The following is a 26,885-nucleotide window of genomic DNA, read 5'->3' on the forward strand; positions in this document are numbered from 1 at the left end:
TAGGCACAGCTGATAGGACAGAAAGCCACAGCTGAGCTGAACTCACTGTCAAGGTTGAACATCCCAAGAGAAATCATTTCAGTGGGAACAAGGTCAGTCTATCGAAGATTTCAGATCTTCAGAAATGTCCTGGAAAGTCCTATTAAGAAGAAAGAATGATTAGTTTGGTTTTTTGGAAAATAAAACGAAAGAAATAGCAAAAAAAAAGGGGGGGGGATTTAAAAAATAAAATCTAACCAGTAATTTCCAGAGAATAATATTTTATTTTTATAACCTGAGGGTTTTTATAAGGTTATACAGTCACTTTTTTTTCACTTTTTTTTCCTGACACTACACACCAAGTTATACTACAAACATCACTGATTCTTTTATATATATATATATATATATACACACTTTAATATTATAGTGTCACTCCTTGTTATAAAGTTTTATGCTATTCTATACTTTTCATCACAAAGAGGATACTTAATTGTGAACATTGGTTAAGTCCTATGCACTATAAATTGCTAGTCCCAGCATTTATGCAGTATGAACTGTGCTAATATATATACTATGTTTTGCTTAATATTATAATTGAATATTGTTTTGAAGTCTGCTAATTGTCTCTCAATCTTTAGTAATAAGAACTCCCTATTTTTGGTGGGTCCATTGTCTCCCACCCAACAGACTATTTCCCCAGACTCTCATGAAACTATGTACAAACACGTGACTAAGTAATATCTGGGCTGCAGGGAAAGTCTGCTGCATCACTGAGTTGCCGCCCTTAGGAGTGCACTAGCTAACCTGCCTTTGCTACATAACTTATCCTCCTGAGCTAGGATGATATCACCCAGTCAGCTCTGCCTCTATGCTGGGAGTCAAATGGCCAGGTCAGAGTTTATGGATGAATTTCAGCTTAAGCAATCATCTTAGACAAAAAGGCATCACAACCAGGCTGGCAGAACAGTAGGATAGAAGGAGGAAACAATTATACTTGCCCTGGACAGTCTATCTCTAGATAGACACAAGTTTATTATCATTCTTTAGAGAGATTATCTCCAATTAGAAACACAGAAAAATGGCTGAATTTAAAGTATTTACACTATCAGAATCAATTTTAAAGTCTTTGAGTGTTTTTGTAGACAAATTCCTATAATGTGTTGTGCCTTCTTTATTTAGAGCAATTATATTTTCATACCTATAGCCAAGTGTTGGAGACTGTAAATCATACTACACAATTTTCTCATTAGGTATAGACCTAAAATAAAATGCAAAGTGTTCCAGAACTTTTGGGAAGACTTCACAATTATAGAGGCAAAAGATGAAAACAAGTTGTCACCAGGTACAAAGCATCTAGAGTCATACGTGCAAGGCACTGTGCTAAGTGATGGAAAAATACTACCTAAATATAAAAATCTACTGCTAATAAGTAACTATCTGGCAGAATTCCAAATAATGAAATAGGGACACATTAAACAAATCAGAGTACTACTACTCTGAAGTTCAAAATAGTTTGAACTTTAGTGCAATTTCACACTCACACCACCTCTCTTACTCCTTTTGTCTTCTCAATATTCAGCTCATACAAATACTTAGGGAGCTCGTGAAGCAGGGCAGGGGTAAATTAAAACTGATTCCTTAGCACAATGTCAAAAATATTCCAGGGTGAAGAGGGCACAGTTAAAATGTTACAGAAGAAAACATTGAAGGATGCTCCATCATCTCAAGGCTGTCACTGGAGGGTGCCCTGAGCCTCTTTGTCCCTCTGAAGCAGACTTCTAACTTGCCCAGCTCCACTTCCCAGGAAACAGTTTGAGGGATGGGTAATGTTCCTGGCTCTGGCATCTGCAGCTTTGAATGGGGCTATGTGACATGGTCAAATCCTCTATGTTGAATATATGCTGACAGGTAAAAGAATTGGAATGATTTTTATTTCCTTTAAATACTTTTTTCCTTAAATATTTTTATACTCAGAAAAATTCCTTCAAAGATTTACATATACACACCTACACTTTATATCCACTTATCTACAGAGCTAAAAAATCAGAGTTCTTCTCAATAGCAGCACTATTGGCATTTTCGTGCATAACAATATGTTTAGCAGCATTTCTGCCTCCACCCACTAGAGTTGTGACAATCAAATTGTCTTTAGATATTGCCAACTGTCCCTTGAGGGAAGCAAAACCATGCCCTCCCCCCAGAACCATTCTGCATGCTCTTTCTGGATAGAGAGAGGGAAGAAGAAAGAGATGGGGAGAGAGAGGGAGGGAGGAAAGGAGGATACCTATAGAGAGATTCTCCCCCAACACACACACGATGCCACCTACTCTTGTACTTCTATATTTGTATACAGGCAAAGCTGGCTATAAGCTGTCCTCAGATAACATGAATTTCAGGGAGCACTCAATTCTGAGAAGCCCTGAAAAATTTTCAAAACCAGTAATCAAAACTGGTCAACATTGCAAAGCATTTTCTAACACCCAACAGGGTTTCTAAATTTATCCTTTGACATCTTTTCAAATTTTTAAAATACCTGCAAGTTGGAACTATTCAATTCCTCTAAATAATGAATGAAGATTTCTGCCTTGGAGCAAAAGCATGAAATAAGATTAAAGCTGTGGTTGACCTGGTGACTGTTTTCTGTTGACAAGTAAGCTTAGCTGTAACCTTGAAATTCATACCTACTATTCAATTCTGCCTCCAGGCCAAGAAAGCCTTCAAAGGACTCAAGAAAGAAAACAAAGTGCAGCAAGCTGAGAAACAGAGTTTTCCATCTTAACTTTTTATCTTCTCTACTTGTTCAAGTGATTGGTGATGGCGGTATGTGGGTTAAACCCTACAGCAGTAACATGGATCTTGATCGAACCTGGGATTATCTCCTGGGAAACAAACTTGCGTAACCTAGAGATACAGAAATGATTTCTTTCTGGCCTCATGAAAGAGGGCCAGAGCTAACTGATCAGCTCATAAAACTGTAACTCAAAAATTAGGAAAAAACAAAGGGATAAAGACTACACTGGTAGTATTTCTAATAACAGTAAATGACTTATCTAAGTCATAAAACAAGTAGATTAGGACTAGAAAATAAAAGAGAGACAACAAACAGAAATGAGTCTACAGACAGAAAGAAGGTATGAAGGGCCTCCCCGGTGGTGCAGCGGTTGAGCGCTGGGTTGCGAAGCTGCCGGTGACCTCTGCGGCGCTGGTTCTATCCCCGGCTGCTCCCCGATCACCAGAGGAGGGTCCCACATGGCACGCAGACCTCTCCTGCCGCCCGCTGCTCTCCTCAGCAGTGTGCTTCGTTTGTCTGCCTACTCTGCTCCCCGCTCTGGCTCTGGTGAATTCTCTCACCCTCCCGCGCTTCTGACTGTACCCAGTGCATGTATAAACAAAAATGAATGAACGAACAAACAAATAAATAAATAAAACATGCCTCTATTAAAAAAAAAAAAAAAAAGAGCCAGAAAGAAGGTATGAAAATCTGATGAACCAACTTTAAGTTTCAAATTTATCTTTAAAGGCCATGGGGAAGGCATTGTTTGAATTTCAAGCAGCAGAGGGACATAATATTTATGGTTCAGAAAAACTAGATCAGAAGGAAGCTAGAGGGGAGGCCGGGTCAGTGAGGACACTGTGGAAGTGATCCCAGCATTGGGTTCACAACTGTGGGAATAAAGAGGAATGAACAGATTTGGAAATCTGTGACAGAAACAAAGAAGAGGCAAGTCAACAAAGGGTGAGTTGCGTGCTCACAGATTTCTTTTCTCTCTTTCCCCCCATTATTCCAAACTAGAATTCAGGGAGTATACGCCAAACAAAATTGCTAAGGTTAATGTAAAAGTCCAAAGGATGGTGGCTTTTAGAGAAACTCTTCACATCTCATTTTACAAAGAAAAGGAAAAAAAAGAATCTTGCTCTCTAAAGGAGGATATGTTAAATCTTAGTTTCATTACCAAATAATTTCATTTATGAAAAGATACCTTTGATTGAATTTTGGGCATTAAATTATGAAAGACATTTAGTCAGGTTAAGACAATGTTTTAAGAAACAGCAACATATTACTAATAACTCTTCTCAATAGAAAGATAAATCTGAGTTTCTAAAGGACCACATTCCAGCTGCCACCTTCAGTACTGTCACGGTGTGAAAGGGCAAAGAAAAACAATACAGAGAACAGCACTCCAGAGGTGCTCCTGGAATATATTCCTACCTCTTCCTTAGAGGTTTTTCTGATCTTAAATATTCAGAGACTGCTGCTCAGTTTTTGATAGGAGTGTGGTTAATACATCAAATCAAGCCTAATAATCCTGTCTGAAAGTCAAGAAAGTATTCAAGTATATCTGTCCTTCGCCCCACATCACAAACAGCCCCAATGTTAAAAGAGAAACAAGAAGAAACAAAGGAAACAAGAAGTTTTTTGATTACTAAATCAGGACCAAAAGAATTGGGAGTCTAATGCTGAGTACATGACATTTACCATCATCCCACACTGCATTCACCACCACCAATGGTGAGATGCAGAGAAGGGGAGGAAGGGTTCCCTCCTTCACCATTTTTAGGTGGATACTGTTCCTGCATCTGAAGACAGATGGTAGTATATAAAAATCATCTTGTAAATGTGTTGTTTCAGCCATCACTGCTGCATCTCCAATTAGAAATTATCACTGGGCCTCCCCAGTGGCACAGCAGGTTGAGTGCAGCGCTGTGAAGCTGTCCACAGCCTCCATGGCGCCAGTTCAACTCCCAGCCGGCCAGGGAGATTCCCACATGGCGCAGAAGACCTCTCCTGTCTCGCCCGCTGCTCCACTCAGCAGTGTATTTTGGTCCTTTTGCCTGTTCTGCTCCCTGCTCTGCCTCTAGTGGATTCTCTCACCCTCCCATGCCTCTGGCTAGTACCCCAGTGCTTGTACAAATAAATCAATCTTAAAAAAAAAAAAGAAATTATGGCTGCCTAATGCATGCAACCAGATTCCCTCAATTACCTCAGTGCACCAACTTAGGATTCCTAATATAAGCCAAGCCCTTCACTCCTCTGCAGAGACTATCTCACAGCTCATTCACTCCTTTAGCTAGGAATAAAGAATGATTCAGAGAATATGGAAGGCTCCCGGAGGAGCCAGAGGTAAGCATGGAAGTTCACCCACGCCAGGAACCTTCTGGCCTACAGTCCCAGCCCAGAGGGGGAGCGGGAACCCACCGCAGGGGCAGACCAGGCCCACAGGGGAGCATGTCCCCGCACTGGCATTTTAGAACAGGGACCTTTCTTCAGTAAAGACTGCTTGAGACTGATAGATGGCTCCTGGAGGAGCCAGAAGGGAGCGGAGAAGTTCACCCCAGATGCCGGCCAGTCCCAGCAACACAGTGTCCCAATGCATACAGCAAATTAGAAAACAGACAGTAGGGAGTAGAAGAACCACACGCAACCTAGCAACTCCTCAGGAAAAAAGCACACCACAAAAAGAAAACCACCCCCCAGATTGCAACGACAGAAACTTGGAAGAACTTCTGAGCCTTCCAGAAAGAATTTAAAATTGCCATGATTAAAAAACTGACAGAAGTCATAAGGGAAAACAATAATAAGGGAAAAATAATCAACGATCAGAAGAATGAAATTGAGTCCCTAAAGAGGGAAGTAAAAGAAATGCAGGAGATCAAAAAATTAATGGAGGCGCTAAAGAACTCTGGGAAAAGCAATGAAAGCAGAATAGATGAAATGGAAGAACGACTAAGTACTCTTGAAGACACAGAAAGAAAAAGAACCAAAACAGAAAAGGAAAGAGAAGTACAAAGGAAAAAGACCAAAGAAAGACTTCAGGAACTATCTGACTCCATGAAGAAAGTAAATATAAAAGTTATAGGAATACCAGAAGGAGAGGAGAGAGATGTAGGAACAGAGAAAATATTCAAGAAGATAATTGAAGAGAACTTCCCAAACATGAAGAAGGAGTTGAAAATTGATATACAAGAAGCAAGAAGAACACCAAACTTCCACGACGAAAGGAAAGATACAGCAAGACACATAATAGTAAAGCTCCCAAGAATCCAAGACAAGGCAAAAATAATGAAGCTGACAAGAGGGAAGAAATAGATAACATTCAAAGGAAAACCAATCAGGCTGACATCAGACTTCTCCGAAGAAACACTACGGGCAAGGAGAGAGTGGAGGGACATAGTCAACAGACTCCAAGAAAACAGATGCCAACTAAGAATACCCTATCCCGCAAAGCTCTCCTTCCTCTATGAAGAAAGAATAAGGACCTTCCCAGACAAACAGAAACTCTGGAATTTCATTACAACTAAACCCCCGCTCCAAAAAATACTACAAGGAGTCCTAAAGCCAGAACCTCAGAGGGACGAATAACAACAAAAGAAGGCCAAAAAAAAAAAAGTTATTAAAAGAATAAATAAATAAAATCAAAGGAAAGACAAACACAATGGCAAATACAGATGCTAACATATCATATTAACTCTAAATGTAAATGGACTAAACTCTTCAATAAAAAGACACAGAGTCACAGGCTGGATTAAGAAACAAAACCCAACCTTTTGCTGTCTCCAAGAAACACATTTAGCTACAAAAGATAAAAACAGACTCAAAGTTAAAGGATGGAAAACAATCCTACAAGCAAATGGACCAAAAAAGAAAGCAGAAACAGCTATACTTATATCAGATAAAACAGATTTCAAACTCAAAAAGATAAAAAGAGACCCTAATGGTCACTACATCATGATCAAGGGGACAATACTTCAAGAAGAAATAACACTCATTAACATATATTCACCAAGCGAAGGAGCACCAAAATATATCAGACAACTATTGTCATCTCTGAAAACAGACATCAGAGAAAACACATACATAGTGGGAGACTTCAATACACCACTATCAACAATGGATAGATCAACGAGACAAAAAATAAGTAAAGACACTAAAGCTCTAAATAAGGATCTAGAGCACTTGGGTTTAACAGACATCTATAGAACACTAAACCCCCAAAAAAAGGAGTACACATTTTTCTCAAGCGCACACGGATCATACTCCAGGATCGATCACATACTGGGACACAAGACAAACATCAACAGATACACCAAGATTGAAATCATACCAACCATCTTTTCTGACTATGAAGGCATCAAACTAGAAATAAACCATAAAAAGAAGGCAAGGAACTCTCCTACCTCATGGAGATTGAAAACCACACTTCTGGAAGACCACTGGACTAATGAGGAGATCAAAGAAGAAATTAAAAAATTCTTTGAATTGAATGACAAGGAGGACACCAATTTCCTAAATGTATGGAAGGCAGCAAAAGCAGTAATAAGAGGAAAATATATAGCAAAAGAGGCTCACATCAAGAAACAAGAACTCAAAGAAACAACCTAATCTTGAAGCTCAAAGATCTAGAAAAAGAACAACAAAAAAAAACCCCAAAATCAGTAGAAGAAAAGAAATAATAAAAACCAAAGCAGAAATAAATGAAATTGAAACTAAAAAAACAATCCAAAAGATCAATGAAACCAAGAGCTGGTTCTTTGAAAAAAAATCAACAAAATAGACAAACCCCTAGCCAGGCTCACAAAGGAAAAAAGGGAGAAAGCACAAATAAACAGGATCATAAATGAAAGAGGAGAAATCACAACGGACACAGCAGAAATCAAAAGAATAATCAGTAACTACTATGAACAGTTATATGGAAACAAGTTCAACAATCTAGAGGAGATGGACAAATTCCTACAACTCTACAATCACCCAAAGCTAGATAAAGAAGAAATAGAACACCTAAACAGACCAATTACATGCAGCGAAATTGAAATGGTAATCAAAAACCTCCCCAAAAACAAAAGCCCAGGCAGGACCTGATGGATTTACAAATGAATTCTACCAAACATTCAGAGACAAATTAGTGCCTATCCTTCACAAACTCATCCAAAAAAATTGAGAAGGAAGGGACAATACCAAACACGTTTTATGAAGCCAACATTACACTAATACCAAAACCAAACAAGGACAACACAAAAAAGGAAAACTACAGGCCAATCTCTCCAATGAACACTGACGCAAAAATCCTCATTAAAATTTTAGCTACCAGAATCCAACAATGTATCCATAAGATAATTCACCATGACCAAGTAGGATTCATGCCAGGGACACAAGGATGGTTCAACATCCGAAAATCAATCAACGTCATCCAACACATCAACAAAAAGAAATATAAAAACCATATGATAATATCAATAGATGCCGAGAAAGCTTTCGACAAAATGCAACACCCATTCATGATAAAAGCCCTTGAAATTCTTGGGATACAAGGAACATACCTCAACTTCATAAAGGCCATATATGACAAGCCAACAGCCAGAATCATTCTAAATGGTGAAAAGCTGAAAGCATTTCCATTAAGATCTGGAACAAGACAAGGATGTCCACTCTCACCACTGCTTTTCAATATAATACTGGAAGTCCTGGCCAGAGCAATAAGACAAGAGAAAGACATACAAGGAATCCAAATAGGAAAAGAAGTCAAACTATCACTATTTGCAGATGATATGATAATATACATAGAGAACCCCAAAAACTCCACAGAAAAACTAATTCAACTCATCAATCAGTTCAGTAAAGTGGCAGGAAACAAAATCAACACACAAACGTCAGTAGCCCTCCTATACACAAACAACAAATCTGAAGAAGAAGAAATCAAAAAAAGCCATCCCTTTTATTCTTGAAACAAAAAAAAATCAAATACTTGGGAATAAATCTAACAAAAGAGGTAAAGAACCTATACAAGAAAACTATAAAACACTGTTAAAAGAAATAGAAGAAGACACAAAGAAATGGAAAGACATCCCCTGCTCATGGATTGGAAGGATAAACATTATCAAAATGGCCATCCTACCAAAAGCAATATACAGATCTAATGCTATTCCAATAAAAATTTCAATGTCATTCTTCAAAGAAATAGAAAAAATATTGATGAAATTCATATGGAGCCACCAAAAACCCCGAATAGCCAATGCTATCCTGAAAAAAAAAGAAGGGAATGGAGGCATCACACTCCCAGACTTCAAACTATACTACAAAGCCATAATCATCAAAAACTGCATGGTATTGGAACAAGAACAGACACACAGACCAACGGAATCGAATAGAAAATCCAGAAATAAACCCACAGATTTATGGTCAACTAATCTTTGACAAAGGAGCAAAGAATATGCACTGGAGCAAAGAAAGTTTGTTCAATAAATGGTGCTGGGAAAACTGGGTCGCTATATGCAAAAGAATGAAGCTTGACCACTACCTCACACCATACACAAAAATCAACTCAAAATGGATTAAAGAACTAGACATAAGACCTGAAACCATAAAATACATAGAAGGAAATATAGGCGAAACACTACATGAGAAGCACATCAAAGACTTCTTTACAGACACATCACCCAAAGCAGTGATAGTGAAGGCAAAGATCAACAGCTGGGACTACATCAAATTAAAGAGCTTCTGCACAACAAAAGAGACAATAACAAAAACAAAGAGAAACCCCACCAACTGGGAGAACATTTTTGCACAAAACACTAATGATAAAGGACTGATCACAAAAATCTACAAAGAGCTGATGAGACTCAACAACAACAAAGAAAATAATCCTGTCAAAATTGGGCAGAAGAGCTAAAAAGAAACTTCTCTGAAGAGGAAATGCAAATGGCCAACAGGTATATGAAAAAATGTTCAACATCACTTGTAATCAGGGAAACGCAAATCAAAACTACCATGAGATACCATCTCACACCAGTGAGAATGGCACATATTAAAAAAACTAGCAACAACAAATGTTGGCGAGGATGTGGAGAAAAAGAAACTCTCCTGCACTGTTGGTGGGAGTGCAAACTGGTCCAACCACTATGGAGAGCTGTGTAGAGATTTCTGGACCTACTAAACATAGAGCTTCCATATGACCCAGCAATTCCACTCTTAGGTATTTACCCAAAGGACACAGAAACATCAATTCCAAAGAGCACCTGCACCCCTATGTTTATAGCAGCGCTGTTTACAACAGCTAAGCTTTGGAAACAACCCAAAAACTCAAAAATAGATGACTGGATCAAGAAGATGTAGTATATATACACAATGGACTATTACTCAGCATTCAAAAAAGATAAACACACGCAATTTGCAGCAACATGGATGGCACTGGAAGGGATCATGCTCAGTGAAATAAGCCAGAAAGAAAAAGAAAAATACTGGATGGTCTCACTCATAGCAGGAATCTAAAAAACTTAAATAAGGGACCAGGAAAATGAATAACTATAAGAAAGTGAAAGTCAAAATCAACAAACAACTATGAACCAGAGACCCTCTATGGAGGGTGGGGTGCAGGGAGGGGAGGGATTGGGGTCAAAATAAGGGAGTTGCAATTGTATGGGGAATATAAAAATAAAATTTCTTTAAAAAAAAAAAGCATTTAGAACAGAAAAAAAAAAAAAAGAATGATTCAAATATAAAACATTATTGCTGTGGATAAACTAAAACTGACAGGGCCCCTGCAGTAGTAGCAACCACAGACAAGTAGGAAAAGACAAAAAATTAAAAGTACAAATAAAAATTACATTGTAAAGGAAAGGTACAAGGTGCTATCTATAAAAGCATTAAACTAGCAAAAAGCATGTAACCTAATCCTCGGGCAGGAAAAGCTTCTCTGATGAACTGTCATTTGAGTTGAGATCTGAAGAATGATTAGAAGTTAATTAATCCAGAAAATATGGGGGAGGGAGAGCATGTATGAGGGCCTCACGTTTGAATGGGACCTCGCGTATACAAAACCCAGAGAAAAACCAGTCAGGCTGTGGTTCAGACAGCAAGGGGAAAATGTTTCAGGGTTAATGAGGCAGGCCCAGGTTAGATCACAGAGGGCCACGCTAGCCATGTCAAATTTTTTATCTTTCTCCTAAAACAATGGAGGCCATGTTTGGTAAGAGTATCACGAGCAGATATGTTCCATTTTAAAAAGAACGTATCAGATACAGAATGGAAAATGAACAGAAGAGTAAAAGTAGAGGTTAAGAGACTAATCAGGAAACTAAGATGACTTCAGCCATCCAAAGGAAAAATGCAGAAGTTGGGTCCTGCTCAGCGTAGGTGATGGATGGCTCTGGAGATGAAAAGGTAAGGGACAGAAGCGAGATAAAACTGGTAGAACTTGGCAGACTGTGAATGAGGAGATGGAAAGTAATAAGATGAATACACAATGGCATGTATGTAGAGGGCGACATCTCTGAGGTAGGAAACAATGGAGAATGTGTTTTCTTGGGGAGGAGGGGGAAAAGATGGTCAGAAAAAGATAAAGATCTTTAGTTGAAACACACCAGTATACCTGCTCATTAGTTATGTGACTACAGGCAAGTTAACCTAAGTCTTGAGTTCCTCATCTATAAACCATGGAAAACAATCATTCCTAACATCACATGAGAACAAAGGAAGGAAAGATTAAGTAAACTAAGATAGCAAATGAAAAGTTTAATCAGAGAAATTGGCACTCAAGTCTCAATAAATGGTTGCATTTGTTACTAGTTCAGAGATCATTTACATTTCTCTTTAAAGAATGACCTGCGCTGATCACACATTTCCTTCAGGCCCTCTCAAAAGCCATTCAGAATGTCAGTTCTGGGTTTTTTTAATGGCATAAACCTATCTGGAAAAAAAAAGTGGGGGAGGAACAAGAGAGAAAACATGAGGTCAGAGAAACACACTGTTCAAGGGTGCAGAGATAGACAACTGCTCTGACCCAGCATGCCAGAAAATGTACGATCCTAGTCCAGATGTGGGAAAGCCAATACAGTTTTGTCTAATAAAGTTAAACAGTGTACATCCAGACTTTATATATGCTACACGTGAAATAAGTACTCACGTCTGCCAAAAGTATAAGAAAGTTCACAGAAAGTTGATTCTAACAGTCATAAACTAAAAACCACCCAATGCTCATCACTACTGCAAATAAATAAATACACAGTGGTATATTCACACACTGAAATACTAGGTAGCAATAAAAAACAAGTTGAACAATGGCTATATGCAACAAAATGGGTGAATCATCCATCACAGGTGAATCATCACAGGATGTTGAGCAGAAGAGGTCTGACTCAACAGTATATATCAATAACCTAGGTATCACTATCAGACCTAAGAGTTTAACACTAATATTTAATATATGGTCCACAATCAAATTTCTTCAATTGTTTCATAATGAGACACAGGGCAAGCTAGGGTTATTAGGCAGTTTCAGGGACAGTGCAGGAGGGACCCCTGAAGAATTTAGGGAGGCTTCAGAGATATAACCAATTCCATTAAGAAAAACAAATACCCCAGAACCACGGACAATATTAATGCTGTTAACGATGGTCCTGGTTTTCTTCAGGTGATAAAGGGAGGTGGAGACTAGCGAAATGGAGAGTGGTTTAATTTATGGACAACTTAGGAGGGCAGCTGTTTAACTTCAATGTAGAGATGCTCACCAGGAGGACTAGGCCATAAAGATAAAGTGTAGAGATGCTCACCCAGAGGACTAGGCCATAAAGATAGAGTGACAAGCATGACAAATGGGGAAAGGGAAAGCTGTTGGATAAGGAATGTGAAATCTCTCACTTAGTAAGTGTGAGACCCTCTGAGAATTAGCCAATCAGGGAGAGAAAAAGTAAAACTTAAACATAATGAGGGAGAAAAAGTATATATTGCCAACATAATATCCCGTACAGGCTCATCTTGGCCCCTCCCAGGTACCTTATACCTGGGAGTCTTTCTCCTTTGTCTCTTTTCTTCCTAAATAAACTTTTCTTTCAAAGACAAGATTTGTCTCTCTCTGCTTACTTACTTCAAAAAGTCTGTGAATTCCTTTCTACGGTTTCACGAGACAAGAACTCGTGGTAAAACGGCAGCAGTTGTTACACACGCCGGCATCAATGCCATCCCCAATTCAGGATCCTATTTTTGGCTTGATGCATTGCATTTCATTACCTATTCCTTGAGTTTCTTTTACTCTATTATATCATATCCCAAAACAGTCTTCATTTTTCATTTGTGACTTTTCGTGACATTAACAATTCTGACCCGGTTTAGTTTTTAAATGTTCCTGTTATATAAAACCCAAAAATTTGCAAATGAATTCTATTTACTCAGTGTCTTCTACAATCTTCAGCAGAACATGAGCACTGGAATATCTGTGTCTCAACAGACTACTCAGGCCAGTACAGACTACTCAGGATAGTTCATCATGAAGCACAGTACATGATCATTCTACTTTAACTCACCGCTGAGTCCGAGCAGGCCATGGTGTCTGGCTGGGCGTGGGCATTGAATTTGTGGGGCTCACCAGCATGGCACTATAGATGTTGGAAGCAACTACAAGTATGCAAAGAAGTATGGGCCCAATGATTGCTCCCTCCAGGCCGAGGTAATATGCTCCACCAGCCACTGCCAAGCCTGTCAGGTAAGGATGGCCACCTCTAGAATCAGAACACACAGATTAGCACATGACTTTTAACAAAAATAAACCCTGCAGTAAATCTGAAACATGTTCTTTAACATAATGTTCATTCACAATTATTTCTTTAGATTGCCTCAGTAAGATAATTGAACACTAACAGTAATAAAATTGAGATGCGAGAAACATGTGACATTTACTTTTCCATAGGTCCAGCAACTGAAGGAATGAAGTCAGATTGCTAAATCTTGTACCTATTATGTGGTTGCCTGAAGTGGGTTATGTTGGCTTAAGATTGGTTATATTAAATCTTCTGTTATGTGTACTTCTATTAAGTGGGCACAACTTAGCTTGCACAATGTAAATTCAATTAATTATGCTTTTCATAGAACAATAATAATACAACACCATCCCTGCTGTTCACAGATTACACCTGTGGTAACCTCCTAAAATACAGATTTGGTCACAGGTAATGGAAAAAGGCCTCATGAGGAAAACATCTATCACAAATCCATAGATTTTTATTTTATAGGAGAGTCATTATTGCCCTTTAACTTATCACAATATCATTTACATGACTGAAATAAGGAAGATTATAGCACACTGATAATGATAATAAATGACCAATAACATAAAGAGAAACTTGGAAATAAGGCATTTATCGTTGCTTCTACTGTTCAAACACAGCTGACCAGACCAGTTTAGTGTGGAGCAAATAACTAAATATCCTGGAACAATGTTCTGTATTACATTATAGCTCAATAAGTAACATTCAGGTTAGCCAGTCTTCAGGAAACCAATACGTTATATTCAGAATTTGTTTTTATCAATCCAAAGAAGGATTTAGAGCATTATTCCATGTACCCTAATAACTTTTTCTGTAAACAAAGCATTAAAAAAAATCTAACAGATGGTTAAACACTTTTTAAAAGTATGAGAGCTTTTAAATTAAAACTTAATGTATTAAAAAAAACAATTTATGCAAAAATATTTCATTTTACTTTAAATTTGGTATTGTTTTAAGATAAAACCACATATATATCTTAAATTCTAGCTACAAACCTTAATATAAACTTTATAGTAAAGTTTAAAGAAATGAAAGCACATAATATAAATCATATAACTACTGATACTACTTAAATTTCAACTGGTGGCGCAAGGGGTTAAGCACCACACTATGAAGCAATCTGAAGCCTCTGCAGCGTGAGTTCAATCCCCGGCTGGCCAGGGAGCAACCCACATGGTGCAGCAGACCTCTCCTGTATCACCTGCTGCTGCCCTCAGCAGTGTATTCCACTCAGCCTGTTCTGTTCCCCACTCTGTCTCTGGTGAATCCTCTCACCCTCCCCTCCCCCCCCACCATTTCTGGCCTGTACTCCAGCTCTTGTATGCATAAATAAATAAATCTTTAAAAAAAAAAAACCCAACAAGTTATAATGTTCTTTTATCTTTAACTTTCAAGTTTTAGGCATTAAAATTCCCAACTGGGGCCTCACTGGTGGTGCAAGGGTTAAGACACAACCTATGAAGCTGTCCGCAGCCACTGCAGCACAAGTTCGATTCCCAGCCAGCCAGGGAACAACCCACATGGCGCAGCAGACCTCTCCTGACTCGCCCCACTGCTCCCGTCAGCAGTGTACTTTGGTCAGTCTGCCTGTTCTGTTCCCCACTCTGTCTCTGGTGAATCCTCTCACCACCACCCTGCCCCCGCCACACACACACCTCTGGCCTGTACCCCAGCACTTGTATTCAAAAATAAAATTTATTAATTAAAAAAAAAAAGGAAATAAATCTTTAAAAAAATAAAATAAAATTCCCAATTGGCTTGCTCACGGAGTTGTTTATTTTTTTTACTCAAAAACTTAGTAGTTCTCTGTCATTATCTACTTTCACTTACTAGAGAAACAAAGTGACATACAAATCAACTTCCATACTTTCAAATTAACTAAAGGGAAGTACTCTTTCTATAAACTTTGACCCTGTCTACCATTATTATAATGATGAGCTTTACTGAAAGAAAGATGAGTATGTTCACTACTACGAAAGTCAGCCATATTCTGAACTTGAGTAGGTTATTAAAATTCAACATTGGTCATATGTTAGCTTCTAATAAGTTATGTGAATAAGGATATATGACTAAATGAGAATTAGACTGATTTACTTAATGCAATTTCAAAAAGAGATATCAAACTCTATCAAAAGAAAAAAAGAAAAACATGATTTAAAAAAGGCCACCACAATCCCTGGAAATGATTCCCCAGCAACTTAGAAGTTTTTTGCAATACTTACCCTGATATATCAGAATAGATGGCAGTATCTACAAAGTATGTTGGTAAGAGATGAAAAACCAAGAGTAAGATGGCTTTGCATCCTAAGCCTTGTGTAAGCCACAGGTCTAGCACTGCAGGTATGGCTGCCCAATATGTCCCCAGAAATGGCACTGCTCCAAGGATTGCTGCTAAAGCTATTAAAAACATACAAACAAAGACAACATCAACACAGTAACAAAACAGCAGCACCTAAGCTACTAGGCTTCTCCTACTTAAAAATTTCCACCCAAATTAAAGAAAATACAAGCTCAAACTTCAGGGGAATGATAACTCGCCTAACACAATTAGCTTGTTAAATGAAGGTCCTATTTTTTTTTTTTTACATATACTTTTTTTTTTAATAATAAATTTTATTTTTATATTCCCCATACATTTGCAACCCCCCCATTCTGACCCCAATCCCTCCCCTCCCGCCCCCCACTCCCCAAAAACTGTCTCTGGTTCACAGCTTTTTGTTGATTTTGATTTTCACTTTCTTATAGTTATTCATTTTCCTGGTCCCTTATTTAAGTTTTCTAGATTCCTGCTATGAGTGAGACCATCCGTTATTTTTCTTTTTCTTTCTGGCTTATTTCGCTGAGCATGATCCCTTCCAGCGCCATCCATGTTGCTGCAAATTGCATGCGTTTATCTTTTTTGAATGCTGAGGAATATTCCATGGTATATATAAAAAATATACCACATCTTCTTGATCCAGTCATCTATTTTTGGGCATTTGGGCTGTTTCCAAAGCTTAGCTATTGTAAATAGAGCTGCTATAAACATAGGGGTGCAGGTGTTCTTTGGAATTGATGTTTTTGTGTCCTTTGGGTAAATAGAAGGTCCTATATTTTAAAACCTGATATTATAAAATTTTCTTAAACTGTATATTTACCTCATGAATTTGTTCTTAAGTAACAACATTTCAGTGTACTATAATTGTTATTCTGAGTCATGGGTAAATTATTATCCAGTCTTATAATGTAGAACTGGTCAAAATTTGTACTGCGTCCAAAGTCAGATCAGAAATTAGTTTCTAAACCTCAGATATGAATATATAGTCCTCATCTTGCTTGTAATAAAAATGAAATATAATTTTAAAAAAAGAAAACCCTTGTAGCTGAAAGACTTTATTTGAAGCCACCCCCTCCCAGAGCAGTATGTTGAAGCACTTTAGAGAAAATCTGGCTGCCCTCCAGAATGAGTCAAGCAATATGGACTCCAGTTCTAGTCCTACTGTTCATTATCAGGTATGTGACCTTGCAAAACTTTGGTTTCTCATATACACAACAAGGACACTACCTACACTGCCTACTTCACAGAGTTGTTAAAAAGTAACCATTTCCATGAGCCCTCAGGCTTGCCTGCATGTCACATGGTGGCTTAAAGATCATTAAATAGGAAGGTCATTTATGAACTTGGGAATGCAAAGAAGGAAGAGGGCACAGGCAAATGGGGGAAAAATGATGGCAGAAGTAAGTGTGGAAAGCACATCTATCTGGGAAGACAAATGGCTACAGAAACAAAAGAAGAAAAAGTAAAAGAAAAGGAGGAGAGATAACAGAGGAAAAAAGTAAAAATTGGTCATTAAATCACCCTGGTGCTTATGGAATAAGTGTATTAATCAGAATGGATCTTATAAGATGTGCTGACAGTTTATGTACCCCTACCCTAAGAAGGGTATCTTTCCTGGGACAAACCTACATGACCAAACTCATTGTTCCCTGCTTTTCAGATCAGTTCAAACATTGATCGTGTGCCAATTATGTGCCAGGTGTTATGCTAAGTGCTAGCCCATCGATTCATTACTTGTGCAGTGCTCAGTGCTCACTATCACTACTGGGGATACAGCCATAAACGAACATTGCAAATAATATTTGGCTCCTAATCTGAACTAGAGTAAATCTCAAACCACAAAATTTAATGTTTTATACTTGAAGATGGCATTTCCCAATGTATATAGCAAAATGGCTTAGGTTTCCTTATACAGAAAACAGTGGAAGTTATGATGACTGTTACCTGATGGTATGAAGACAATATTGATGCCAAATATAGTATGAGTCAGCCAGGTATACAATCCATAGAAGCCAGCCATTTTGAGGGAAGCATCAAACACCCCTCTAGAATGGCCAAAGATAAAAGGAAAAGTTGATGAACACAGTACCATATTGTGACTGAGAAAAATAAGTATTTCTAGACTTATGGCTATGTCATTCTAAATCTGGGAATGGCTTCATTTCACCTCCAATAGTCTGAGAATACTGTTTGTGTTTTATTTCAAAGAAATACCTTATTCTAGAACTCGGAAATGTTTATTTTTTTTTAAAGATTTATTTATTTATACAATAACTGGGGTACAGTCAGAGGCATGGGAGGGTGAGAGGATTCACCAGAGATAGAGTGGGGAATAGAACAGAAAGAATGATGAAATACACTGTTGAGGGGAGCAGTGGGTGAGACAGGAGAGATCTGCCACACCATGTGGGTATCTCCCCAGCCGGCCAAGATCGAACCCACGCTGCAAAGAATGCACACAGCTTCAAAGCGCTGTGTCCAACCACCTGCACCACCAGAGAGGCCCAAAAGTTGAGTATATTTCTAATGATATTGTTAAACTCTAAGAATTAGAGGCTGTTGCCATCCTTCCCTTTAGGAAGAGCAAGTAGAGGATAATATAACTTGAACTTCATCCATCTCCCTTCTCTTATGCCATGCGGGTTTCTCTTGCAGTATCATCCCACAGTGCTTCAGCTATACAACCAAACCTACAAAGTAACTTATACAAATGCTGTCAAAGAATGTAGGTCACTGGGGAAGAATTTATGAAGAAAAAAATTTTTATTAACTCCAAAGTAAAATCAAAGAGGAAAATAATAAGAGGTGTAAAAATAGACACATATTTTTGATGGTTAATAGGAATGCTATACATGAAAATGCACAATCTCACTAGCTTCATTTTTGCATTTTAGCTAGGAGATTAACATAGTACTGTGTACAGGGGAAAAATAAGGAACTGCTCAGAGAAAGCACAATGGCAGCAAAGCTTAAATTACCCTACGGTATCACAAAATTATAAAACAGGGTTCTGTGGGGTGCAGGAAAGGTATGCTCATGTATTATGAGAGAAATAAAAATAGTCCTAATTGAAATAGCAGAGACTGTGGCAGCAAAGGTCACGCTGTACACACAAAAGGAAGCACCAAGCTTTTCCAAAGCATCCCAAGAAGAACCACGTTAAGCTCTGGAGCCTAGAGATTCAGTCATTAAGTAGGGTTCTGAAACATGGATTTGATGATAGAATGATTCCTCAAATTATAAAACCTTCTTGGTCATCCTGACCAACAGTTTCACTTGAGAATGCCCTAATGGTGCCTTGTGACCTCTGGCAATAAGGACCCAGATTAAAGTGGTGTCAAAAAGACCTAAAGGGAGATAGTTCACAGCAAATAAAAAAAGATCTGAAAAGCAACTGAATAGAAGAGATGAAGGAAAGAGGAAAAATGACGTAGCTTCAGATTTCAAGTCTGTGGGAAAAAGAATGGCAGTGTCTCAAAGACAGGAAGAAGTCCAGAACGTGAGCTGTGGAGGAAAAGGGTATACATTTAGTTTGGGCAATGGTAAGAAAACAGGATAATGAAAATACCCTGGAGGTAGCTAGAAGTAAGAGACAAAGTTTAATAGAGAACTTAGGACAAGAGATTTGAGATGTAACAGAATAGAATAGTCATGGGAAAGGATAAGCTATAGCAAGGGGCAAGTCTAGAGAAAATGGGGCAATGGGCTATCTTCTCAGAGGGAACTTAAAGACAAAGATACACCAGCCAAAGAGACAATGAAATCACTTCCGTAGCAGAAAAGGAAAAGGAAGCTTTTGAGAAGGAGGTAGTAAATCCTGTCACTTATTAGTGGCATGATCTTAAAAATTATAAAACTTCCCTGAGCCTCACTTTCCTCAACTGCAAAAAGGGTTAAGAGTATTCAGCGTGTAGTGTTTTGATGAAAATGGATAATGTGGCTGAAGTGCTAAGCTTAGTCCCTGGTGCACAATAAGCACTCAACTAAGTCAGTGCTACTATATCATTGTGTCGTGATAACTAACCAGAATTGTAATAAAACTAAAAATAATGAACATAGTTTGCTGCTCTTTTCTCCTTCCAGTTGTTGGAGTATACCTATTTTTCGCTTTGTGCTAAAGAGGAGCCGTGTGTGACAACAGTTTTTGAAGTGCAAATAGCATACCACCAAGCTGTGGATTAGTTATTGAAATTGTAAGGTACTAACCAGGCTATTTTGAGCATTAATCCAAAATACTACACACACACACACATAACCACTCATCTTTCAGGTTCTTTGGAACCTAAAATTCAGAGTGCTAGGAATAATTTATTCATAATCAAATATAACTAATGGCATGTACAATACTATTTCAATGAGTTAACAGAAATCATTAGTTTAATCAATGCAAGAATATTCCTTAGATCATACCAATGCATCCCCCTCATTTAGTCCACTCATTGATAACAACCTTTTAATCAATATGTTTTGAGTACTTAGATTCAATGAGCATTGTGCTGTCTTGCCATCAAAGGAAGAAATTACGACACACTAATCTCCTGCAAGAATCACAATCACTTCGATTGTGTCATTTTCTAAGGGAGGTTACATAAGACTTGCACTGGGTGAATCCATGGCCCCATCAGGACCACCATCAACTTCTTCCCTTTATCACTGCTCACAGTCAAGATCACATACTGTAGACATTTACAAAAAACCTTTATCAAGGTCACCAGTCTATGGCTTATGTAACATATAGTGTCCCTCCACTCTCTCTCAGCCCTCTCTTGAATAGATGAGGATTTGCCTGTGCTCAGTCTTCTACCACCTCTTTTCAGTCATTCTTAATGACTGACATCTGTTCTCCAACTACATCTCCAAGTTTTTCCAGCACAGAGCCATAAAAAGAACATCAAATTCAGACGACTCTGGAGGCTCTTTACATCCCTTGTTTTGCTCAGCCAAGCTGGTTCAGTGGAAGAGGAAATTGATATCAGCCACTGTGTTGCAGGTGCCCCCCTTCTAGGAGGGCGACATTCTCACTCACTCAAAGAACTTCCACTCTTAGTCCTGTAGATGTTTCCTTGCCCCTGAGCCATATGCAGACCATTCTGGGGGAGGGCCCCTACTCCACTAGAAGGCAGATCATAGTGCATCCAATTCATTCAGGCCCCATCTAATCATACCTGTCTGCAAATAAAAATTCTAAATTCACACACAATCAGATTTTTTCCTGCTTTTAGCTTTCCCCCGAATAAACACTATTGTATAGTTACACTGTAGAGCACTAAAGGGGTGTGTGCCCACACCTTGTCCATATAATTATATATATATATGAGGATATATATAAATAATTGTATATTGTTATAATAAATAAATAGTAAATAATTGTAATTGCTGATATCAATTGCTGATATATATATATATATATATATATATATATATATCTCCTTAGCAATAGATGCTTGAATTGATTTCAAATGATTGGTTAGGATTTTAATTCCTCTTAACCAGCTGTCTTTACCCTTTATAAATTCTAGTATGAAAAACTTCCTCTTTCACAAGCTACCTAATACTTTACTTCTCTCATTTCTGACCAAAAGATAATTGTTGCTCTTTATCCGAGTGAGAGAAAACTATCCGGATAACTCAGGATTTGATCAGCTAACCCTACTTTTAATGGAATGAGATTTGAAGCAAGGAGAGGAGTGGAGAGAATGTTACATCATAGTCAGGCCCTCAGAATGCATGGGACCCTAGACCACAGAAGGGTAGAAGGCAGGTGCCTAAGAAACAAAAGGAGAGTAAAGAGCCCCACATCAAATTCTGCCTCCTTCCAACATGTCCTTATCTGGTTCTACCCGCTTTCTAATGATGAAATAAGAATATTGTGAGACTGTCATTCCTCCAGAAAACAAAAGAGATTATTTACTTACCAGTTTTTTACCCTCCCTGCCACACACTGCGCCTCAAGAAAAGAGTGACTAGTGGAAAGGGACATGCCAGCTTCCAGAGACACCGCATATAAAATTACCAGTTGGGGAAAGCAGCCCAAGTTCTCTTGCTCACTACAAACCTCTCTTGGGAAGGTACTTGCCTTCCTCTTTCCTGGCTCATCTGCCTGAGTGGCCCATTTTCATTGTAAAATGTACAGAAAGCTGGTTGACACTGGATTTCCCATTCCAAAGGGAACTGGCCACACTGTTCACGCAGACCTAGGATGCTGCTGAGGGGACCCAGGGGCGGCTTGCACGGTAGCCTCCCATTCCACTAGGAATAATGGTCACACACAGACAACATATAACCACAGCATCACATCAGATCGTCTGGAGTCCTTGGAAGTATTAACATTTTTATGTCATTACTACATAGTTTAACATGAATGTTTACTCTACTGTTAACTAAAAAATTAACAAGAGGTTGTTTCAGTTATAGAGGCAAATAGCAAATATTTGTATCTCAATATTAATTCTATTCTAAGCCTATTAAAATGAATCTAACAACTCTGAGAACATCATTATGAGAAGTTAAACATATAAAAGAGTTTTTGAAGGTCATTTTTCCTTAGAAAGATTCAGGTTTATTAGACCCACCTTTAATCAGGTAGTTTAAAAGGCATTTACTGACCTTGTTATTTAAAAATTGTAGTTAATTTAATTTTCCCCAATATGCACAAGAGCTTCTGTCTCTGTTACAGTGTCAAGAGAGATATCTCTTCAAATAAATGAAAATACATTTTCTTATAGAATAGCTTTAAACTCTTCCTTACATATATTAATTTAAACCAACACTGTTTATAGTCTTAAATGCATGAGAATTTTTTTCCAATGGACACTTAATTCATTCAAAGTCAAAAACGGAACTAGTGATTGATTAAATGACTGATTTAACAATAATTATTTTTAGTACAAAGTCTTCTAATTCTCCAAAAGTGGGGGAAGCATGTTCATTTTCCCATATGAAAATATCACGGTACACACACTCTCCCATCCAGTTCATCAGCTGGACTTTCACCCACTGACACTGAATAGCTGTAACTCCACAAGCAAGAGCCATACCCGTGTGCATGCACTCATGTGAAAATATCACACACACTAAATTGCACTGAGGCCGTGACAACATGCAACTTAGTAATGTGCAATATCTCCACCAGAGCAAGCAGAATGGGAGCATCAGGGAAGAAGGGTGCGATGCAAACATTCGGGACACAACATGCTCTAAGGGGAGGAAAATGGTTTGGGGACAAGGAGGCATGCCACTAGCTCTACAATTCATGAATGAAAACCCAATGTATTCAATTTAGAAGAATACTTATTCAGAATTGAGAATAATAATTAAGCTTCAAAAATTCAATGAGACAGTGATTTTAAAGTAGCCACATATTTCAGAAGGCAATGCGCGAAGAACAAAGATGCTTTCACTGTCTGATCATGCAGTTAACCACCAATTTAAATTCCACTTTTACCTTATTAATGGACCATGTAAAATGAGTTTAATGATTTCTACTTAAATGCAACACTGATGATAACTAATGACTGATGCTTATAAAACTTATCACAGATAATTTGCAGACTTAAGTGCACTCTCAGAACACTAATGATTTTCATAAACATTTGTATGATATTTTTCCTCTTAAAAACTTTCTAAAAGAAGAAACATACACCATATTGAACACAATCCTTCAGGATGCAAAATTTGACAAGAGCTCTTAGAACCAGAACTCACAGCTATCATATATGCTTAAGAAGTTTCTTCAAAAGAAGCTACATAAAATCTGCGCATTTTGATGTGTCTTGAATTTAGTCCAATAAAGAAAGAGAAAAAAAGGATTTCAACTGCCAAGTATGACTTGAATTTATAAATGTGAACTAAAATTATAAATTTTAGTTTATTTAACTTAATATTGGTTAGAAAAATGGTGTGGGTCATAAGTTTATACCATATTTTTCAGACTTGAAAAAATTTATCAATTTTTTGTAACCATTAGGATTATAGTTCTGGTACTTAGAGTTGTTAAAAGATTTTTCTGTATTAAAATAAAATGATTAAACTAAAGATTTTTGCCCTAATATACTTTGGAACCAAGATAGAGGCTACTATTATAGAGCATAATTAATGTATGCAAGCCCAAGAAGGCAACTCTAGTTTGTACTGATAAAAAGATATGTATTTCCTCATATCTCCATAGATGACAGCAGTGCTAATCTTAAATTATCTCCAGTGGAAAATCTAAATTTTTAGCTGCCAGCTTCTTGTGTCCATCTGAATAGTTTTAACAATACCACAAGTTTATCTCATGATCTTCTCCCCCAACCAGCTTCTTCTGCTATAGCAGAAGGGCATGTTCAATCAGCTGAACCGAGATGCAGATCACAGTTTTGCTTACCAATTCCAAGCAAACAATATTAAAAAGTTTAAAACAGCGTATTTGGTAGGAAAAAAAGATGGCTCAATGACAGACATTTAGATGATGGCTGGCAAGAGGTTCACTCTAAGAAAACAGGACAAAAGAAAATCCAAGAACCAGAATTTGAAAACAGAAAAACTTCAATGGGAATAAGAGTGTTATTAGAGATTACCTTCGAAAAATAAAGTACCATCTTTATGAAGTTCTCTATGGACAAAGTAGCTATTTTTTTGTAAGGCTTGGCTGAACTAGAGGATTCTAGTTAACCAGCCTTTAATACGGGTGGTTCAATAGCTTTTATCCTAATAGGAAGGCAGGTTACTTTTCCTTTTTGGCAGAGCCTTTCCATAGACATTTTTGAGTCAGACAAATGTCACTTAGATCAACTTAAGTTCATATATTACTAGAATTTTCATCATTTTATTTACTCAATAAGGATAAAAGCAGTGGTCACATAGGCCTAGAAAGGGCACTAAAGTCAATAAGCTAATCTTTCCTGAAGACAGCTTCACCCGGAAGCTGTTACATTAGTTAACATACACCCAAAACCTGGAATCTTTACATGGATGGATGATGCTGAGAGCACCTTAGGGGGTGAAGAGCTTTTCAAAAAAAAGTTTTTAATCCTAATTAATGTCTAATCAGGGAAGTAAGATAGTGTTAAGATGACTCAGGCCTTGTCAGTAATAAGAAGAGAGAAAACATAACAAAGATTTCAGAGAGACTGTTTTAGGAACATATATGTTATTTGAATGTAACTGAGGTTTTTCCAAAGATAAAAGTGATATCCTCACCAGCTGTCACATGTATACAGGGAAAAATTAGGCAAGATTAGCCAGTCAGGATTATTGGATCAAATCAAGATTTCTGTGGCAGACTAGTTTCAAGAAGTAGTATTTTTTTTTAAGTGTGTGAAAAATAAATGCCAGTCAAAGATTCACTATTTAAGAGAAGCTTAAAACCACCTGGTTAACAACTTGTTAGAAAAAGGAGCTCTAATGTATAAAATGATTTAATGTGAGTAGCTTATTCATAAGTAGTAAAAATTGTAGTCTTATTAATGAGTTAAAAGGAACAAGGGACAAGGTTTGGGGGAGTGGCTGAGCTAGGCCTGGGCTGGTCTCCAATACCTGAAATGATGAAGAGAAAAGGGACCAGGAGCCAGTAAAGCTGGAGAATCATCTTATTGAGAAGCCATGAGGCAGTGCATGAACCTCAGAAGGCATGACTGATGGAAAGTTCTGGTCAGCATCTGAGATGCATAGAGAGACTACAACTTGGAGATAACCAAAAAGTTTACATCTTGTATCCAACCTACCCTTTGCAGAGGACATAGCCTCTGCATAGGCTGCAGGAGAGAGGAAGAAATAGGAAGGTATACTCTCTTCCCTGAACAAACCTAGAATTCCTGAGAGAGGAGGGTTCTGAGAAGTGAGGAGTAATGTGGCACAAGAGGGGATTTTCCTGAGCAAGTGACATAAAACAGGAGCTAAAGCAAGAGTCTGTACATGAAAAGCCAATGGAGGCAGTCATTAAATCCCTGTGAATCACAGACTTGAGAGTAGAGTATTGAAACTGCTCTGAATTTTTTTTTCTTAACATTTGCACTGCTCGTATTATTCTCTCAGGAGGAAGTAAAAAAAAAATTAAGAATACCAATGTTCATCATATTATTTAGTTTAAGCTATTACTAGGCAGGTCAAGACAGAAATGAGGCTTCTCATGAAAAACAGTTTCTGAAGGAAGGAAGAAGAGTATAAATCTTATCCCTACCTGATAGCTTCTTCCACAGATTGGCCAATAATATTAGAGGAAGGACCTGGCTGAGAGAGTGGTGTCAGACTTATCACCCACTTCACTGGCTTGTAGTACTCATCACTGGAACTTAATAGATAAAATAGCGTGGTCAGGAAAATTATCTGCAAAACAAAGGACAACGTCTCCTAAAAAAATCACATCTGAAAATTACAGAAAGGAAACAAAAGGAGCCAAAAACACGCTTTGCTGTGGAATAGGACATGACGTGTGCCTATCACCATGTACATACCAGAGACAGCACAAAATTGAGAAGGGCAGTCCCGCTGTAGAAGACGATGGTCAGGAGCGTTGTGACAGTGGTAAAAAGCAGGCTCACATTGCGGCTCATAACAATCCACAGAGACTCTAAGATCTAACAGGAGGGAAAGCTGAATATTAGAACCTCAGGAGAGAGGTTTCTATAGCTAGCTAGTGCTAATACAATGCCATAAGCTGAAAAGACAAGAACTGAGTATTATTTTAAATGAAACAAACAAAAGTCATCTAAAGAAGTCTGAATGCTGACTAGAAAGATTAAGTGAATTTGGGTGAATCAAATCCAAATAATATTAGGCAACCATTAAGAATAACTATTAATAACAAAAATATTTTATGATACAATGCTAAATTTAAAAAAAGGACCAAAATTTTGTATTTAGCATAATTATGCAAAAAAGGTATGCATAGAAAAAATATGTACAGAAAAGTAAACCATAATGCAACCTGTGATTATATTTAGCTTGTAGAAACACAAGGGCAGGTCATGAAATTCTAGCATTTGTCTTACTAGGTATTTCCCCCATCCCTTGCAACCTCCAACTCAAAAGATTCATCTACAAATACAAAAGCATCACTTCAATGGCTTCACTA

The 26,885-nt window shown here is 37.8% G+C and overlaps 1 protein-coding gene across 2 annotated transcripts in view; it reads right to left on the minus strand.

Moving 5' to 3' along the window:
• The window catches only part of TMEM245 (transmembrane protein 245), a gene marked incomplete at its 5' end in the record, with an annotated part of 65,707 nt that continues 38,822 nt past the window's right edge, over positions 1-26,885 (minus strand). For both annotated transcript variants that reach the window (XM_084236793.1, XM_084236792.1), the window contains 6 exons: positions 1-139; positions 13,276-13,470; positions 15,738-15,912; positions 17,777-17,877; positions 25,992-26,137; positions 26,266-26,388. In XM_084236793.1, the coding sequence (XP_084092919.1) occupies positions 94-139; positions 13,276-13,470; positions 15,738-15,912; positions 17,777-17,877; positions 25,992-26,137; positions 26,266-26,388 (786 nt within the window). In that variant the 3' untranslated portion in view covers positions 1-93. The remainder of the gene's footprint in view (positions 140-13,275; positions 13,471-15,737; positions 15,913-17,776; positions 17,878-25,991; positions 26,138-26,265; positions 26,389-26,885) is intronic.

This window comes from Talpa europaea, assembly GCF_964194135.1.
Source record: "Talpa europaea genome assembly, chromosome: 7".
Lineage (NCBI taxonomy): Eukaryota > Metazoa > Chordata > Mammalia > Eulipotyphla > Talpidae > Talpa > Talpa europaea.